The sequence below is a fragment of the Sphaerodactylus townsendi genome, linkage group LG01 (genome assembly GCF_021028975.2).
Source record: "Sphaerodactylus townsendi isolate TG3544 linkage group LG01, MPM_Stown_v2.3, whole genome shotgun sequence".
NCBI classification, from domain to species: domain Eukaryota; kingdom Metazoa; phylum Chordata; class Lepidosauria; order Squamata; family Sphaerodactylidae; genus Sphaerodactylus; species Sphaerodactylus townsendi.
In genome coordinates, this window is record NC_059425.1 from 12,445,501 (window position 1) to 12,465,016 (window position 19,516).

Consider the following 19,516-nt stretch of genomic DNA (forward strand, 5'->3'; position numbering starts at 1 on the left):
GCCCCCTGGTTCTAGTATTGTGAGAAAGAGAGAAAAATTTCTCTCTGTCAACATTTTCTACCCCATGCATAATTTTATAGACTTCAATCATATCCCCCCTCAGACGCCTCCTCTCCAAACTAAAGAGTCCCAAACGCTGCAGCCTCTCCTCATAAGGAAGGTGCTCCAGTCCTTCAATCATCCTCGTTGCCCTTCTCTGCACTTTTTCTATCTCTTCGATATCCTTTTTGAGATGTGGCAACCAGAACTGAACACGGTACTCCAAGGGAAAATGTAGCCCGGTTCAAAATCTGAGTTTTCTGCCCGCTTCGTCCCTGTCCCCGCCCCCATATGGACAGCTACCCTCCCCCACCAGCATATGGAGTATGAAGTCAGTGTGTGGACCAGGATGGAAGGAGGTAGGGTGCAAGAGGTGATTTTCCATCCCCCACGTGACTGAAGGGCCGCAGCCTGGGGACATTTGATCCCGTATGTCCGCCTGGGCGGTACGCCCCTGACTGCAGGTGAAGACTTCTTTTGTTTTGCTTGGAATTCCTGCAATCATCCCACCTTCCTAGCCAGCGTCTTAGTTTTTTTAATGTATTTTAACTCTGTTTTGAATCGCTGGTTATTGCTGAACGATGTGTGTTTGGAAGGAGGTTCATTTTAATGGTTTTACGGTGTGATTTTTTTTATCATGCAGGTTTCAAATCATGAGCTGGGCAACCCTTGTCAGGGCAGAAGGGTGGGAGACAGATTTTGTAAATAAGAAATCCTCAATACTGTGGGAAACAGCGATGCTGGACTCTGCGCTGGGCTCTTGATGACCTGGAGATGCTGGGCTCTTGATCGCCTAGCGCGGCCATCAAGCTGAGAGTTACGCACTCAGTCAGGGACCTGCTGTCCAGGGTTTCCGACAAAGACGGGCCTTCCCTGAAGGGTCCTCCCTGATTTCGGTTCTTCCTTGGTTCTGGCCACGAGACTTTGGGAGAGGACCGGGAGCAGGTGGCAATATGGGAGCCCCCGTCTTGTTTTCCTTTTGCTTTACAAGTGCTGCAACTTTTTCTCAGTCTGGGCCAGCCAGCACCTGGCATTGCTTTTAGTTTGACCTTGAAGACCCTACACTGCCCTAGTGATTTCACCCTGCTTGGATCCCAAGGGTGGAGGCTAGAGGGATTTTGAGGGGAGGGGATTTAATTGAGGAGTGCTGTATTGAGACTCAGATCAAGCAAAGATTTGCTTGTAGCTGTTCGCAGTATTCCTGCTCAATAAACCGATTTCGTCACCCAGGAGTCTGGTTATCGCAGGGAGATCAACAGAACCTGACCCTGGAAACTCCTATGTGTAAAACATGCACTCTATCATAACCCTTCTTCTTAGCGCCAGCATGGTGTAGTGGTTAAGAGCAGGTGGATTCTAATCTGGAGAACCGGGTTTGATTCCCCACTCCTCCACCAGAGTGGCAGAGGCTTATCTGCTGAACCAGATGCGTTTCCGCACTCCTGCATCCCGGCTGGGAGACCCTGGGCTAGTCACAGTTTTCTCAGAACTCTCTCAGCCCCGCCTACCTCACAAAGTGTCTGTTGTGGGGAGAGTTTGTAAGCCATCTTGAGTCTCCTGACAGGAGAGAAAGGTGGGGTATAAATCCAAACCTTCTTCACCACTCTGTTATGTCCACTTATAGAGCCCCCTGGTGCATTAGAGCTGGGGAAAAGAGGGGGAAGATGTTTCTCAACCTGGTGATGGACATCGCCGAGTTCACTCACTCCAGAAACAACACAAGCCGGTAACTCACTCAAGAGTAAAATGTCCAAGCTTTAGTGTTACACAGACTCCTTCAACAATCAAGTTGAACACAGGCACGTCTTATTTTTGAGCAGCACAGGCACTCCAGGCCGACAGACTCAAGACCCCAGGTTCAATCCCACACATTGCCAGCTGAAATACAGGAACAAGTAGCAGGTGATGTGAAAGAGCTCTACCCCCAAACCCTGGAGAGCTGCTACCAGTCAGAGTAGGCAATACTGGCCTTGGCAGACCAAGACTCTGGCTCAGTAAAATGCAATTTTCACACGCACAGAAAGACTGGGGTTTTTTTTCGCCGGCTGGTTGATTTTTACAAGGGTCCGAAAATAAAATGCCTACCTAGGAACAATTCATAATGGCGATAACCAAAACAACACCTTTTCCAAAAAAAACAGCAATCACTTGGAGGTGCTCCAGCAACTGAAAATGTCACCTAATCCACTTCTTTCAACACCCAAAGTGGAATTTATACAGGCCACGTTGCCTTGCCAGAAGAGACAGACCCCCAAGGAGTTTCAATTACAGTCCACTGGCTGATGAAATCCAGACCTTTAGATTGCTTTCCCTGGCTCTAGAGTATTGGGGGTGGGGGTGGGTGGGTTCTGGACTGCAAATCCCACCCCGTAACTGTAAGATCAGAGAATTGTTTGAGGCCGCTCACACAGTAGTCCTGCAGAGGAATATTCACTTCCTCTTGGCACTTCGATACTGCCCTTTCCTTCACCAGGGGAACTGCCTGACACTGCTCCTGGAAGACATTACAAGGGTCCCCCCTTCCTGGAGCACATGAAATAATCTGAACAGCAGTGCGCTAAAGCATACACTCCTGATCACCCCACCAATATGAGTAAGTTGGCCATCCTTCCCCGTTTAATTCGGGCAACGGTAACCGCAAGTCCTGCGTATTTTTCTCCAGCTCATTATAACGTTTCTTAATCAACAGAGGGTACTGAAGACACACTTCCTCCTTCCGTTAATCTTCTTCTAATAGGACTGAAGGACTGATAACTGACCTCACAAGGGTACTTGCCTTGTAAGTAAGAACATAAGAAACAGCCTGCTGGATCAGACCAGAGTCGATCTAGTCCAGGGGTAGGGAACCTGCGGCTCTCCAGATGTTCAGGAACTACAATTCCCACCAGCCCCTACCAGCATGGCCAATTGGCCTTGCTGACAGAGGCTGATGGGAATTGTAGTTCCTGAACATCTGGAGAGCCGCAGGTTCCCTACCCCTGATCTAGTCCAACACTCTGCTACTCGCAGTGGCCCATCAGATACCTTTGGGAGCTCACATGCAGGATGTGAAAGCAATGGCCTTCTGCTGCTGCTCCCAAGCACCTGGTCTGCAATCTCAGATCAAGGAGGATCTAGATTGGTAGCCATAGATCGACTTCTCCTCCACAAATCTGTCCAAGCCCTTTTTAAAGCTATCCAGGTTAGTGGCCATCACCACCTCCTGTGGCAGCATATTCCAAAAACCAATCACGTGCTGCGTGAAGAAATGTTTCCTTTTTAAATCATCCATCGAGGTAGTTTTTGAATCATCCAACGAACCAAAATATTTAAGTTCAACAGCCGGAGGACAGCACATCAGCACGCGCTAAAGGAGCATGCCTCTATGACCACAGGGGTTCTTCTAAAAGCTCCCACACCCAATCCACTTTTCCCTTTAAAAAGAAAGAGATGCCTTTTCAACAGATTATTACCAAAACTACACAAAGAAGTGTTTTTGTTAACAGTCTCTGTTGGAAAGTCAAAGGGGCAGGGAGAAACATGGAACACTGTCTCACACTTCTGTTAATTCCAACCCTGGGGGCCAGGGAGCTCCAACATGATAAGAGATAGGCTGCCCCAAAGAACCATACAGATTCAATTCAATCTTTTTAAAAGCACCTCTTCAAATCTCAGGGTGGATTACACTTCATAACACTCCTAATTTTTCCCAATAAATCACACACAGCAAGGCAAAAGTTGTTCAGCGGCAGCAGCTGTAGTTAACAGTTTGTGTGTGGGGGGTGGTGGTGGTAATCCCCCATAGTCAAGGAAAAAGGATCTGAGTTATGATCCGGCCAGACTTGGGGAAGATGGAATCCTCCAACTCCAGACCTGCTCAGACTTCCATTCATTTTGTTTTTTTACCGTCAAATTGGCTAAAATAAGAGAAAAGGGGAAGCCAAGAGATAGGGGTGGGAGGAATTTGACTGAAGAGGGGAAGGAGGCCACTAGGAGAAGGATCACACCCATTTCAAACTCCCTTTTGAAATCCTTGGTCCATATGGAACGAAGCGAGAGGACTGGAAAAGACAACGTGTGTGAAAAGTTCAGGGTGGGGAAATACGTACCAGGGCAAGCTAGACAACCGGAAGAGACAACCTGACAGAGACCGAAGGGAGAAAGCTGCAGAGAGCGCGAATTTGTTCAAGTCAGCCTCAATCCCAAAAGGATTTCTGGGCTGCACCAAACTCAAGTCCTCTCAACAGGGCTTACTTTCCTGGAGTATTTTAAATTCGTGGGGGGGGGGGGGGGTTAGTCGTGCCAGATTGTTGCAGCAAAAACCAGAAAAGAGTGCAGCAGCCACTTCTAGATGATAATAAGATGATAATAAGACATTATTACAGCAAAACCTTTGGGGGGGGAACTAGGAATACTAAAATGTTGTCTTTTGGGGACTAGAGATAATAAAATGTTAGCTTTTGGGAGCCTAGAGAGAATAAGATGTTAGCTTTTGGGTGATTAGAGACAACAAAATGTTAGCTTTGCGGGGGGGGGGGGGGCTAGAGATACTACGATGTTAGCTTTTGGGAGGGACTAGAGATAATTATGTTAGCTGTTGGGTGACTAGGGAGAGGAAGATGTTAGCTTTTGCGAGGGGACTAGAGATAATAAAATGTTAGCTTTTGGGTGACTACAGATAATAAGATGGTAGGTTTTGGGGGGACTTGGGAGACTAAGATGTTAGCTTTTGGGGGATCAGTGAGAATAAGATGTTAGCTTTTGCAAGGGGACTAGAGATAATACAATTTAGCTTTTGGGTGACTAGAGATAATAAGATGGTAGGTTTGGGGGGACTTGTTAGCTTTTGGGGGATCAGGGAGAATGAGATGTTAGCTTTGGGGGGATCAGGCTCCACTTCTTCGGAGGACAGCCAAGACCTTACCTGGCTGGGGTAAGAAGAAAGCCGGGCATGCAAAGGAAACCCATATTTCGGGGTGCCAACGAAGCTGGCAGGGTTTGGGGCAAAAACCATTTGGGTGGGAGGCTCAACGGGGAAACTGACCTCAGCCGGGAGATTTTGCAGAAGGCTGCACGGTTCTGGGGAGGGGGTTCCCCAAGGCCCACTGAAGCGCCCCCCCTGTCCCCTCCCCCTGTCCCCCGTGGCCCCGCCCCTCCGCGCGGCCCCGCCCCCCGTACTCACACCTCGAGGATGCGGTCCCCCTTGCGCACGCCGGCGCGCTCGGCCGCCCCCCCGCCCAGGACGGCGCTGACGTGCTGCAGCGGCGCGTAGAGCTCCCCGTTGATGCTGCGCAGCTGCCCGCCCTCGCTCACTTGCCCGCGTACGTTGAACCCGTAGCCGGACTCGGACTTCACGATGCGCACCACGCGCGGGCCCGACGGAGCCGCCCCCGACGAGGCCGGCACCGAGGAGCACGAGGACGACGAGCCGCCCCCGCCGCCGCCCCCTCCCCCGCCGCCCCGCAGGGGGCCCGGCAGGACCGAGCGAGCCAGCCCCTCGCTGGCCTCGTCCGCCATCTTGGCGAGAGCAGACGCCGCTTCCCCTCACACACACCGCTCGCTCGCTGGCTGTCACGCGGCGGCCACGCCCCCTCCCGCCCGGGCCGGCTTCCGTAGCCGCCGCAGCGCGCATGCTCGCTCGCGGCGCCTTCGCCGCCTTCGGAACAGCGCGGAAGCTCACGGGAAATGTAGTTGTTTTAGAGACGTGGTTACTCCGGAGACGCACGCGCGTTCTAGACGCTGCGGTGAAGGGTGGCTCATGGGAAATGTAGTTTCAAAGTGTTGGGTCAGTGTGAGGGTTTTGCGTGGGGAGGCGAAGCTGGATTTAAAACACCAATGATCACAATTACAGTTATTTCACTTAAACTGGGGGAAAAAAACCTATAGGAAAATGACACGTTCTTGAAAGAATTCGTAATGTTTTAATCAGCTTAATTATCATATCAGCTTACTATATCTATTTGAAAGGTGTGCCACTGTCTACTCGACTAGCAAGCAGGTGACTTAGAAGTGGAAAGTGGTCCACAAAACGAGCAAGGTAACTCAGTGGCTCATCGTTTCTCATAAACTATATTGCACAATTTTGTGTGTCCACTCACACATACATTGTTCTGCATGTTCGTTTTGGAGGTTTTGAGAGGAAATATTTTGCAGATACTCTGCCCTCTTCTGTGTTTGGGGGTAACCTAGGTACCGCAGTCACTCCTCTTTGTTATCCATCACCCAAAACATCGTGGCGTGTCACCTTTGACACAGGTGTCATAGGTTCGCCATCACTGCCTTAAGCACTTCCCCTCCAGCTGAAAGGCTAACCGATTCCAGGTTGTCACATTCCAGAAAATTTGGCAGTGGAAATCGATTTTCAGGGAATCGCAGTGGCTCTAATAGCTCCTCAGCCTCATGGGAATTGTAGTCAGTTGCTCTGTTGCACAGCGTTATGGTAGGTGATGTCACTTTTCAGGCAAGGCTTCATGGGGACTGTAGTTTCTGCAGAAGTCTGCCTTGTTGCTAGGGGCAACCATGGGGGACAGGAGACCTCAGCGGGTATGACGACAATGGAGGCTTCGGTGGAATAGGTAGAATATCGAACTAGACCGTGGGAAAGCCAGGTTCAGATCCTCAATCTGCTGGGTGACCCTGGGCCAGCCCCACACTCAGCCTAGCCTACCTCATAGGGTTGTTGTGATGATAAACTGGAGGCGAGAGCTCTGGATGGGTAGCTGTGTTTGTAACTGTAGAAAAGAGCAAGAGGAGTGGGGAATATTGCAAGCTGCTCTTGGTGCACACTGGGGAGAAAGGTGGGGTGTAACTGAAGCAAATTCTTGGGGTAGTGGTTAGTATTGGGAACAGGGGAGTGATTGGGGAGACACAGGTTCAAATCCCCATTGTACCCTAAAGGTCACTCTCTCAGCCCATCGTATTGTTGCTAATGCCAGGTTGGGAAATTCATGGATATTCGGGGTGGAGCATGGAAGCCTCATTGGGGTTGCCAACCTCCAGGTAATTCTGCCATTCCACCCTCACCATACAAAACATAATATACCCTGCGGCAGAGGTCTTCAAACTATGGCCCTCCAGATGTTCAGGAACTACAATTCCCATCAGCCCTGCTACTTGGCCATGCTGGCAGAGGCTGATGGGAATTGTCAGACCCTTGAAGAACTGAACCTACTCGGCCATGCTGGCGATGGGGTAGCTAATGCATAGGTGTCAAACTCACAACCCTCCAGATGTTATGGACTACATTTCCCATCATCCCCTGCCAGCATGATGCAAAATAGCAGCAAGACAGACAGAGGTTAACGTCCTTACGAGGGGATATCTGTGGAGTGTGATTAGAAGAGGCAGGGAAAGAGCAGATCAGGTGGTCAGACAATTGTTGGAGCTTAAAAATAAAACTATGCAACACAGAATCACCACCTCACGATTATTCCGAGTTAAAGGCCCAAAAGGTAATATAGAAGTATTGGCCCATTGCCGCCGCCCCCGCTTTACATGGATCCGTAACATCATCGGGACCCATTATTCTTTTCTGGGAGGGTTGTATACGGGTTTCGTGGGACATTGTTTTAGAACGTAACTGTTTAGGACATAATGTCCTAGGCCATAATTGTTTTAAATTGTATGTATGTTTTTATGTGTGATATTCTATATTGTTCACCGCCCTGAGCACTTCGGGGATAGGGCGGTATATTAAATCAAATTAATAATAATAATACTAGAACTCTCTCCGGTTGCCAACTCCAGCTCAGTGATAGAGCGCCTGTTTTGCACGCAGAAGGTCCCAGGCTCAATTCTCATGTCCCAAGTAGAATTGGACGAGGTGGTTGGAGATGTGCAAGATCTGCCTGATACTCTGGAGAGCTGCTGCCAGTCTGTAGACAATATTAACCTCGAGCAAACGAAGGGTCTGAATCACAAGGCAGCCTTCACGTGCATTTATAAACTTTGTTTGGATTCTGTAGAAATGTAGCAGGGTATCCATTTATTTAATTCGTTTTATAGGCCGCCCTTGCCCAAAATGGCTCAGGCCGACTTAAGATAGGTACCCAAACAGTAAAAATAAAACCAATCAGAGCCAGCGTGGTGTAGTGTTCAAGAGCAGGTGGACTCTAATCTGGAGAACAGGGGTTTGATTCCCCACTCCTCCATGTGAAGCCCACAGGGTGATCTTGGGCCAGTCACAGACCTCTCCGGATTCTCTCCTAAGCCGCTATGAGACTTCTTATGGTTGAGAAAGGTGGCACCTAAATCCACGCTACTTCTTATTTAATGTATACCTAACATATTTGGGTGCCATTCTGAAATCCGAGGGATAACATAGTAACACGACCTGCCACACAAACACCAAATCCCATTGCAAGGGTGGGAAAGGGGAGAGGGGGAAAAGGAGGCCAGCTGAATGGACCCCGTTGCCACCATAGGCCAAGCAAACTGAGGCCTGTCTTGCAGGTCCTGCGAAACGTTCATAGGTCCTATTGTGGAATCCCACTTTGACACATCTCACACCTGCACTGAGATAGAATCAGAGTTGGAAGAGACCTAGTGGTGGGATCCAAAAATTTTAGTAACAGGTTCCCATGGTGGTGGGATTCAAACAGTGGGGTAGCAACAATGGGGCTGGGCTGGGCACGACAGGGGCGTGGCCGGGCATTCCAGGGGCGGGGCATTAATAATTTCTCTGTGACTGTAAAAAACTCTTACTGTAAAAAAAAGTTCCTAATTTCCAGCTGGTATCTTTCTGTTCATAATTTAAACTCATTATAGCAAGTCCTATCGTCTGCTGCCAACAGAAACAACTACTTCTCCTCTAATTGACTGCCTGTCAAATACTTCATACTTTCAAATACTTAATTTTGTTTCTAGAAATCAAAAGAAGGATACTTTCCTTAAACAAGGAACTTTACCATATTTCTAAAACATGTTTTTAAAACAGCCCAACAGGGAGAATTATCCTGTTTTCTACCTTCGCTAACCAGCCACATAGGAAACAACAGGACTTTAGGATTTTTGGACCTAATGGAATTTCTAACTGAAAAGCAGACCCAATTAGTAACCCCCTCTCGGCACACACAAAGAATTAGTAACCCACTCTCGGGAACTGGTGAGAACCTGCTGGATCCCACCTCTGAAGAGACCCCAGGGGCTATCCAGTCCAGCCCCCTGCAATGCAGGAACACACGATCAAAGCACTCCTGACAGATCCAACCTCTGTTTAAAAACCTCCAAAGGAGACTCCACCACACTTCGAGGTAGCGCATTCCACTGTCGAACAGACGTGCACCTATATATCTGGGAAAGTCCTCCCCGCCCAGCCCCTTCCCCGGAAGTGCCAAGCGGCCTCCCTTGCCCAGACAATCTGCCGTGGGAGGCCTTGCACGCAGATGGCAGCTGTCAAGACACAAGGGCTCACGCAGAAGCGCCGGGCCAATGTTTGCAAACACTGGCAGCTGTGCTCACTTCCGGGTGCCCAAAGAGACTGGCAAGCAAAGGCACAGAACCGACGCCCACGTGGAAGCACGACACAGACGCGGGGGCCAGTTGGCATCCTCTGTTTATTCCAACTGGCTACGTACACAGCATTTGGACACAGACAATTTAAGGCAGATGGGTTTCCGTTTTTTGCTCTGATTTTTGCACCCGCTGTTTCGCTTTTCACCTGGTCAGCGGGCAAACGGTCCCCCCCTTCTCCAACGCAGACAGCGGCAATTTTTTTTAAAGGTACACTTGAGAGGCAAAGCCATGCTGCATAAAATTAGTACATTCTAACACTGAACGCAGTGCTACACGTGTCGGGCTTAACAGCAAGAAGAGCCAGGTTTAAGCTCTGGGTGACTGTGGGCCAGCCACACTCAGCCTCGCCTACCTCACAGGGGCGGTGTACGGATAAAATGTAATGCGAGAAGTACCATATAGGATGCACAGAACCGCTCTGAGGAAGGACAGGGCAAACAGGTAGGGGAGATAAGCTGCATGCTCGGTAAGGCGGATTACAGTGACACACTGGAGCATCCAGTATTTCTAAAACTACTATTGTAGTAACATACAGAATAAATATGAGCCCTTCAACAACCTTTGTCTTGAGGGAAGGAAAGGCTGGAGTTCCCCACTGAGAGCCAGTGTGGTGTAGTGGTTAAGAGCAGGTGGAGAACTGAGTTTGATTCCCGACTCCTCCACGCAAGCAGCGAACTCTTATCTAGCGAACTGGATTTGTTTCCCCACTCCTACGTTCCTGCTGGGTGACGCTGGGTTAGTCACAGTTCTTGGGAACTCTCTCAGCCTCACCAGGTGTCTGTGGTGGGGAGAGGAAGGGAAAGAAGCTTGTCAGCCACCTCGAGTCTCCTTACAGGAGAGAAAGGTGGGGTATAAATCTAAACTCTTCATCGTTATCTTCTAACCTCAACTGGGGATCGCAGCCAAGCCCCAAAACTAGCATTCTTGATGCAGATCGGTCATGCACGTGGCCTTCAACACATTCAGAGATGCTCTCATAGCCGTGTGGATTTGGTCCCAGCAGGAATTCCCACCGTTCACCCACTAACACGTTTCCTGGTGCCCACAAGGGTTTTTAGCAAGTGGGCGGGGCACTTGCCCAACAGGGCTTCTGACTGGCTGGGCAGATTAAAGTAACATTGCTTCAGGGGCAGCTGTCCCACGGGGTCGGTCTTATTCTCTCCCAGTATTTTATAACTTTATCCCCCTTCTGCCTCGGGCTTGGGCTTCCTCAACATTTGCCACCTGCAGCCACTGTTTTGTGGCTGAGTCCATCCCCCACTGTCAGAACTCCCCGTGGGCTCAAAAAAGCCAGGGACCTCCTGGTCTATTGTTATCATAGGAAGGACGGCTTCCTTCCTCGGACAAAGAGTAGAGAGAGGAGTGGTCCCTTGCCCAAAGGAAAGTCGGGGCCACACAGCGCACACCTTGGCAGAGCTGTTCGGAAGAGGTGGGAAGACGGTACCGCCAGTCGACACTCAGGTTTCTGGCTGGATTCTGGCACGTTGTTCAGTCCTGGTATGCTTTTCCTATTCCTAGGGTGGTTCTAACAGGGGGTGTAGAGAGCAGGGAGGACACAGGATCAACCACCCAGCCTTCCCTAGTGCTTATATATATATAAATTATCATGAACGCTACGAACTCAGCCCATATATCGCGTTATGCACAGCATGCTTATTTTATTGCTTCCCACCCCACCCTCCCACCGTAACGTCTCACAGGTGCACGGCCAAAAGACAGGGGCTTTGCAAAGAAGGGAACGGCTCGGTCAGTAACAACATCTCTGGATTACTTCGGTGGCTCACTCCTTGTGACAGAAGGTGCCGAGGTCTTTAATTCATCGCTGCGAGTCTTTGGAAGCGTCCTCCCAAAAAGGAGCATCCCTTCTGCGCAGGTGAGCCACGCAAGACACTTTCTCAGAGCGCGCAGAGCCAGGGGGATGTCTCTCCAAAAACGCAAAACAAACAGAATTCTTCTTACAATGCTGGCCAGTCCTGTCGATCCATTCCGAAGGACGCTAAAAGAAAAGGATCGCTTTTCTGCCCCCCGGAAGAGCGATGAGTTTCTTACACTCCCTTCCCTGCATCCCCATGGTCCAAGAAATCTATTTGGGTCCGGAAGCCTTGCTTGCCTGCAACATCCGGGCGTCCTCCGCCCACTATGGAAGCTGTTGCCGTCTGGAGTGCCGGAAGGACACAAAGCGGCAGGTAGCGCAGCCGGCCAAGGCCAAGCTTTTAAGCAAGGTGGAAATGAGTTTCTGTCACTCTGGAACTGAACCTTGGGGGTGGGTGGGATGGGTGGAGAGAAGGTCCGTTCATGTTTCCACCACTCGGATGAGAGGCAGTGGTTTGGGCAACAGTGATTTAGTGATCCTTTTGTTGCTGAAACGAGAAGGGGGAAAAACCTGAATCAGTCTGTGTGGCTTATTCATCTAACCATTTATATATCACCTTTCCTTGTGATTCAAGGTGTCTTACAAGAATATAAGAGCTGATTTTTATACTCCGCTATTCTCTACTTTTAAGGAGTCTCAGAGTGGCTTACAATTGCCTCCTCTGAGAGAGTTCTGAGAGAACTGTGACTGGCCAATAGGCTCCATGCAGAAGAGCAGGGAAACAAACCCAGTTCTCCAGATTCAAGTCTGGAGAAGTGGGGAATCAAGCCTGGTTCTCCAGATTAGCAGTCCACCACTCCTGACCACTATACCACACTGGCTCTCAATAGTTTAAAATATTTTCAGCTCACAAGCAAAAATAAAACCGCACTCCCCCCTCCCCCGTTTCCAAAGATGCATGTTATTCAAACGCTTCAAAAGCCCAGGCAAGGAGAAAGGGCTGAGCAGCTTCTCCTGAACATCTGCAAGGAGGGGAGCCCATTCCACAGAGCTGGAGCCACGCTGGAAAAGGCCCTGTCCTCTGATCGCTGCCAGACAGTCCATGCTGACTGGTGGGATAACCAACAGGCAGCTGCCTCACAACAGTAGTTGGTGCAAAGGGTACACTGGGAAGGTGACAGTCCTTCCACACCACAGTGATGTGACTTTGAGTACAACCAGTGTCTGTACCGGAAAGCCACACGGGCGGCAACCACAGATCATCACGCAATCAGCTAAGGGGGCTCATGCACAAACCCACCATTAGAAACATCCTGTAAAAAGTGGGGCTCCTGGGTGCATTCCATAGGGCAGTGGTGGCGAACCTTTGGCACTCCAGATGTTATGGACTACAATTCCCATCAGCCCCTGCCAGCATGGCCAATTGGTCATGCTGGAAGGGGCTGATGGGAATTGTAGTCCATAACATATGGAGTGCCAAAAGTTCGCCACCACGGCCATAGGGGCTGTCCCAACATCAGGGTGCTGGTGATAACCTGTGGCTGGCACAGGGCCGTTCCCTGCTCAGCATCTCACCCTTGCTGCTCACCTGCTCAAGCTTTCGGATTTGGAGCGGGGCTTGGCATTGTACCCGCCGGGGTTGGCCTGGTTTTCGATGAGGTGTTCCATGCGATCATGCATCTCCAGGTTCTGAAAACAAGAGAGAGAAACCTTCTTACAGACCCCGGCTCACCACCATCTTGAGATGCCCACCATCTCCTCACCCCGTTCTCACAGTACAACGTACCAAGGTCAGAGAGAGACTTGGCTTCAAATCTTTGTTTCCAACTAACCCAGATGAGTGGCGGGAAACCCTGTGCCTTCTCAGTATGCCTGAACATTAAGTTCCAGACTCAGGAGTACTGGAATGTGTTTGTGTTAACCCTTGGCTACAGAGTTAAGCAGTTTCTCAATAAAAAATGGGGGCGGCGGGTAATACTATGTACAGTTGCTCTAGGCGTTTTCCAATTAGACCAAGCTGTCATCAACAGAAAAATTAATGAACTGATGAAGTAGAACATCAGAAGAGCCCTGCTGGATCAGACTGTCTAGTCCAACATCCTGTCTCATGGTGGTTAACCAATATTTCCACACTGAGGCGGTGGCCTTTTCCTAATGTTGCCTCCAGGTACCAGGACTTAGAGGTTGACTGCACCTGAATGTGGAGGTTCCATTTAGTCACAATGGCTTGTATTCTCTGATAAGAACGATCTGTCCTTTGTGGAAGGAAGCTGAACAGAGTTGCACAGCACAAGTATGCTGGGCCCATAACCCAAGGTTGATGAATGGATGGAAGGAAGCTGAGCATGCACCAAGAAAGTGAGAGAAGTTTGTTAGGCAAGTCAGCAGAGGAAGGGTCTGTGGCTCAACTAGCAGATGCTCCACTGTTCAATCTCCAGTATCTCTTGTTTTGTAGGATTCAGTGATCATGTACTGGGGCAGCCCCTATTCTGCCTGACACAGCGGAGAGTTGAAGGTCTTCCAAGAAGACCAAAAAGTTCACGGTAAGACAGCTACATTCACGAAGTGAATCCCCTTTACTTGTTTTCACAAGACTTGTAATGCAAAGCAGTATAGTCAGTGAAAACAAAGCAAACATTTCATTACAGCAATCAATGAAAGTACTCAGATGACATCAGAAATTCCATTCATGGTATGCTAACTAGGGACATTTTGCTGTGTCCTGATTGATCTCCTTACTTCTACCAGTCCATATGCCACACAACTGCTTTTGTAAATCTGGCCATCACAGATTTTTGTACTTTTATCTTTTTTTCCTGTATCTTTTTGTATTTCCGATTTCCTTTTCTTATTTCTCTGTCTTTTTGTGTTCCCAGTTTCCTTTTACCAGTAAGCTTGTTTTGTTTTTCTTTTGAGAAATATGTTCACTGTTCTAATGTATCTTACCCTTTGTTTTACTTTGTTTACCTTATGTAGGTCTATGACTGTAATAAAGAATGATTACTTGACTGATAGGCTTAATTTTACGAAAGGCCATTTCTTGAAGAATGGTGGTTGAAGGTACTAGAAACTGGCAGAGATGACTAACCTCACTTTGTTGCTTAAAGCAAAAAACTTGAATAAATTTTGGACAATTGGAAACCTATGATAGTCTATGTCCGTGGTGGCGAACCAATTGGCCATGCTGGCAGGGGCTGATGGGAATTGTAGTCCTTAACATCTGGAGTGCCAAAAGTTCGCCACCACTGGTCTATGTAAATAAAAGAGAAAAAAATGAGCTGTTGATGTGGCTTTGAAGGTTAATGGACTTTTATAACAAGATTTAGTAGAGAAAAGGGTGATGTTACCTATAAAGATACAAATTCACCTATGTTGATACGACCAAGAGGCATATTTTTCAGAATCAATGCTCGATGCAGATGAAATCGGGAGTCCTTATGATTAACGTATTTATTCTAACTTATATTTTCCAAATCTGTCTGTATTATTAAACTGTTTTCGATAAGAATAAAAATTACAACCACACAGGCCATTTCTTGTCAATACAAAGGACTCAAGAACACAGTTCTGGTAATCAAACAGGGCACTTACAACCCCATCATGCTGACAACTACAAACTCTAATAGAAGGACCATTCTATTCATGGCCATCACATGCTGACACAGAGGCTGATGGGAATTCAGTTCTGAACATCTTGAGAGCCGATTTCTTACTCCTGTTCTAGAGAGGGCAGGGGTAGGGAGCCTGCGGCTCTCCAGATGTTCAGGAACTACAATTCCCATCCCAGCCCCTACCAGCATGGCCAATTTGCCATGCTGACAGAAACTGATAAGTGCTCATCTGGAAACCTGTTCAAGAGCGTTGCTTTGACCCATCTGGCCACTAGGGGGAACCAAGCAGAAGGCTGATCTACAGGAAGCCGGTCTCCATGGACCAGCAAAACCCCAAATCATCCATAGCTTAGGCAGGAATTCTTAGCATTCTTCCTACCTTCAGACCATCTTGCTTATCACAAGAAGAATAAGAGTTTGGATTTAATCCCCACCTTTCTCTCCTGTAAGGAGACTCAAAGGGGCTTACAAAAGGGCTTCTTTTCTGTTCCTCTCCCCACAACAGGCTCCTGGTGGAGTAGGTGGATCTGAGAGAGTTCAGAGAGAACTAGGACTAGTCCAAGGTCACCCAGCAGGATTCATCTATAGGAGCAGGGAAACAAATCCAGTTCACCCGATAAGAGTCCGTTGCTCATGTGGAGGAGCAGGGAATCAAACCCGGTTCTCCAGATTAGGAGAAAATGAGTTTGGATTTATACCCCACCTTTCTCTCCTCAGCTCAAGGTGGCTCACAAACTCCTTTCCCTTCCTCTCCCGACAACAGACACCTTGTGAAATGGGTGGGGCTGAGAGAGTTTTGAGAAAACTGTGACTAGCCCAAGGTCACCCAGCAGGAATGTAGGAGTGCGGAAACACACATCTGGTTCTGCCACTCAGGTGGAGGAGTGGGGAATCAAACCCAGTTTTTCAGATTAGAATCCACCTGCTCTTAACCACTACGCCACGTTGGCTCTCATGCTTAAGAGCTGACTTGTGCTTAACCACCATACCCACTAGCTCTCAGGAGACGGAAGCCACACCCCCAAGGTCACTGCTCGATGGCTTGAAGGGCACATTTTCCTGGCTGTTTTGCACGGGGTTCTATTCTTGGTTTCGGCTGACAATTCTATTCTTCCGCTTTGCTGTTCCGGCTTCTTCTGGTTTTGCTGCTTATTCCATTACGCATTATGTGGTTGCTGCAGCCAGGCTTTGGTACAGCTGTGTTGTACGACAGGTTTTATCAGGGGCTGGGAGGGGCCGATATTGATTTGTGTTCTATTATGTCCTGTGTTCTAACCGAGAATCTTTGGGCCGAGGAGTAGAACATAATGTTGAGATTTAAAAAAAAAATACCTCAGCTTCCAGATAAGCCACCCGCTCTTTGAGCTCTTGAATAACTGTGTCCTTGGACTGAATCACCGTCTTGGAATTTTGAAGCTGCGAGGGGAAAGGAAACGTTAACAAATAGCCACGCTGAATTATCTGCTTCTTTTACAGAGGAAGCCTGAAGGGGAGAATCGAAATCCGAGGTAACCAGCACTTTCTCCCTCCCCGCTCCCCCTTTCCATTCAGTGACTCATACCAAACTTTGCCCCTTCACCACCCAAAAAGGTCAGTTTTACTGTCTATTCCTTATAAGGGCTCAAGGTTTCGCTGTTTGGTAGATAAGGCAAGACACGCAACCGGTTATCAGTTATTTACAGCAAAGGGCAGCAGAACAGTCTCGGTTTCACCCCAGGAAGGCAACATGGGACACTACAGCCCATCATCTTGATAGTTCCATGGGAATGTCAACTCAATGCATGGCAGCTGTGAAAAAGGCAAACGCTATGCTGGGGATAATTAGGAAAGGAATTGAGAATAAAACTGCAAGGATTGTCATGCCCTTATATAAAGCCGTGGTGCGACCGCACTTGGAGTACTGTGTTCAGTTCTGGTCACCACATCTCAAAAAGGATATTGAAGAGATAGAAAAAGTGCAGAGAAGGGCAACGAGGATGATTGAGGGACTGGAGCACCTTCCCTATGAGGAAAGGCTGCAGCGTTTGGGACTCTTTAGTTTGGAGAGGAGACGACTGAGGGGGGATATGATTGAAGTCTATAAAATTATGCATGGGGTAGAAAATGTTGACAGAGAGAAATTTTTCTCTCTCTTTCTCACAATACTAGAACCAGGGGGCATCCATTGAAAATGCTGGGGGGAAGAATTAGGACTAATAAAAGGAAACACTTCTTCACGCAACGTGTGATTGGTGTTTGGAATATGCTGCCACAGGAGGTGGTGATGGCCATACCTTAACCTGGATAGCTTTAAAAGGGGCTTGGACCAGATTTATGGGAGGAGGAAAGTCGATTTATGGCTACCAATCTTGATCCTCTTTGATCTGAGATTGCAAATGCCTTAACAGTCCAGGTGCTCGGGAGCAACAGCCGCAGAAGGCCATTGCTTTCACATCCTGCATGTGAGCTCCCAAAAGCACCTGGTGGGCCACTGTGAGTAGCAGAGAGCTGGACTCTGGTCTGATCCAGCTGGCTTGTTCTTCTCTCTTCTCTCTACCAAAACCTCAAAACGGCAAGGGCATCTTGTGAGAACTTCCAGCATACTCTTAGGCTACAGTTTCTGGAGTTTTGCAGAGCAGCAGTGATAACTGAACGTCTGCAACAACCCCTCCACGCATCTTATGTGCAAGAAGGCCTTCTCCCCATCAGCCCCTGCCACAGAGGCAGTCTAATTTCAATTTGTTTTCTGCAGGACAACCAGACAGGTCCATTCTCATCAGGGAGTCCCGAGCAAGGATAAAACGCCAGTGACGTACCCTCGCCAAGACAGACGTATTTACGGGTGGCTCAGAAAGGCACCGGACTTTCAGTCCCCTTTTGGAATCCAGTTTCTTCCCTGCGGCAATTAGCTTAGCCGCATATTTACAGTCAGCTAAACTCAACAGCTGTGTTTTGCTATCAGTGGCAAATTTTCTTTGGCACTAGGCACTGTGATTAGCAAAACAGAGCCCACAGACCCAACCCAGTAAAGAGCAGATATGTTCATTATGATAGGCTGTTTACAAAAGCACGGTTGAACGTATTCCCATCAGAAAACCTTTGTTGCAGGTTCACAGGTGTTCCATACTCTCTCAGACCGAGTTCCTGTAATTTCCAGGACACTGAAATCCTGCAGCACATTCTTTTATCTTGTGAGTTTTACTACCATGAGCGCCAACAAAGGATTCTCCCCCTATTGACAAATCTGAGAGGAAGCTCAGTTCTGCATTTACAGTACATATGCACAGTTCTGCATTTACAGTACATCTGCACAGTTCTGCATTTACTACCGACTGAAAGACAAAAACTTCAGGATCACGCTGGAGGTAGCAAAACTTTGACCGGAGGTATTCGGCATTAAAAATCATAAGAACATAAGAACAAGCCAGCTGGATCAGACCAGAGTCCATCTAGTCCAGCTCTCTGCTACTCGCAGTGGCCCACCAGGTGCCTTTGGGAGCTCCCATGCAGGATGTGAAAGCAATGGCCTTCTGTGGCTGTTGCTCCCGAGCACCTGGACTGTTAAGGCATTTGCAATCTCAGATCAAAGAGGATCAAGATTGGTAGCCATAAATCGACTTCTCCTCCATAAATCTGTCCAAGTCCCTTTTAAAGCTATCCAGGTTAGTGGCCATCACCACCTCAGAGAATCCCAGAAGCTGATTTTTTGTATCAATAGTTTGTTGTTCTACTAATTTACAAAACTAATTTTATTATTTCGTTAATCGATTCTGTACTGTATTTGAAATTTGTGTATGGTTATATGTATGGGTCAGTTGACCATAATAAACGAGTGAGTGATTGAGTGAGTGAGTGAGTGAATAGATAATATTGCTATTTTAGAGGCATTTGAAAAACAGCACGTGGAAGAGCAACGAGAGATTTGAGTGCCTCCAAATGCTTCCCACACAGACGCAACAACAGATCAGCAAACAGAGCGGAAGAACCAGGGCTTCAAAAGGGAGGGAGCCCCCCAATTCTGGCTTGCAGTCCCTCAGACCAGACCTGGGATCCTGTAGCGCCCCATGGCCCAAAGCAACACCCACCTGCTCAATCATCTGCCGGACTTTGCGCTGCTGGCTCTTGAGCATGTCGTCCAGGTGGTGGATCTTCTCACGCAAAGTGGCTACTTCTTTTTCTAGTTTAGATGACCTAAAGGAGGAGGAACAGATCCCCAGGTTAAAAAAAAAAAGCAATTAAAAACCCACTTCTTGCTACGAAGCCTGGTAAGCTAAAATGACCAAACGGAGGCTATTGAATTTTGGTCACATTATGAAAAGACAAGACGAAAAGGAAGAGGAAGAGGAGTTTGGATTTCTACCCCACCTTCTATTCGAGTTGGGAGACTCAAGGCGGTTTACAAACTCCTTTCCCTTCCTCTCCCCACAACAGACACCTTGTGAGGTCATTGGGGCTGAGAGTTCTGAGAGAACTGTGACTGGCCCAAGGCCACCCAGCAGGCTTCACATGGAGCAGCAGGGAAACAGATCCAGTTCGCCAGAAAAGAATCCGCCACTCGTGTGGAGGAGTGGGGAATCAAACC

At 48.4% G+C, this 19,516-nt stretch overlaps 2 protein-coding genes across 3 annotated transcripts in view; both read right to left on the reverse strand.

The window, feature by feature from the left end:
• The window catches only part of SNX27 (sorting nexin 27), a 70,104-nt gene extending 64,505 nt beyond the window's left edge, over window positions 1-5,599 (reverse strand). Inside the window, exon 1 of the mRNA XM_048511058.1 lies at window positions 5,201-5,599. Coding sequence (XP_048367015.1) covers window positions 5,201-5,535 — 335 coding nt within the window. The 5' untranslated portion in view covers window positions 5,536-5,599. The remainder of the gene's footprint in view (window positions 1-5,200) is intronic.
• A 4,676-nt stretch (window positions 5,600-10,275) lies between these two features.
• TUFT1 (tuftelin 1) overlaps window positions 10,276-19,516 on the reverse strand; it is a 51,777-nt gene continuing 42,536 nt past the window's right edge. For both annotated transcript variants that reach the window (XM_048511071.1, XM_048511082.1), the window contains exons 9-12: window positions 19,020-19,125; window positions 16,288-16,371; window positions 12,933-13,033; window positions 10,276-11,891 (exon numbers count right to left, since the gene is read on the reverse strand). In XM_048511071.1, coding sequence (XP_048367028.1) covers window positions 11,825-11,891; window positions 12,933-13,033; window positions 16,288-16,371; window positions 19,020-19,125 — 358 coding nt within the window. In that variant the 3' untranslated portion in view covers window positions 10,276-11,824. The remainder of the gene's footprint in view (window positions 11,892-12,932; window positions 13,034-16,287; window positions 16,372-19,019; window positions 19,126-19,516) is intronic.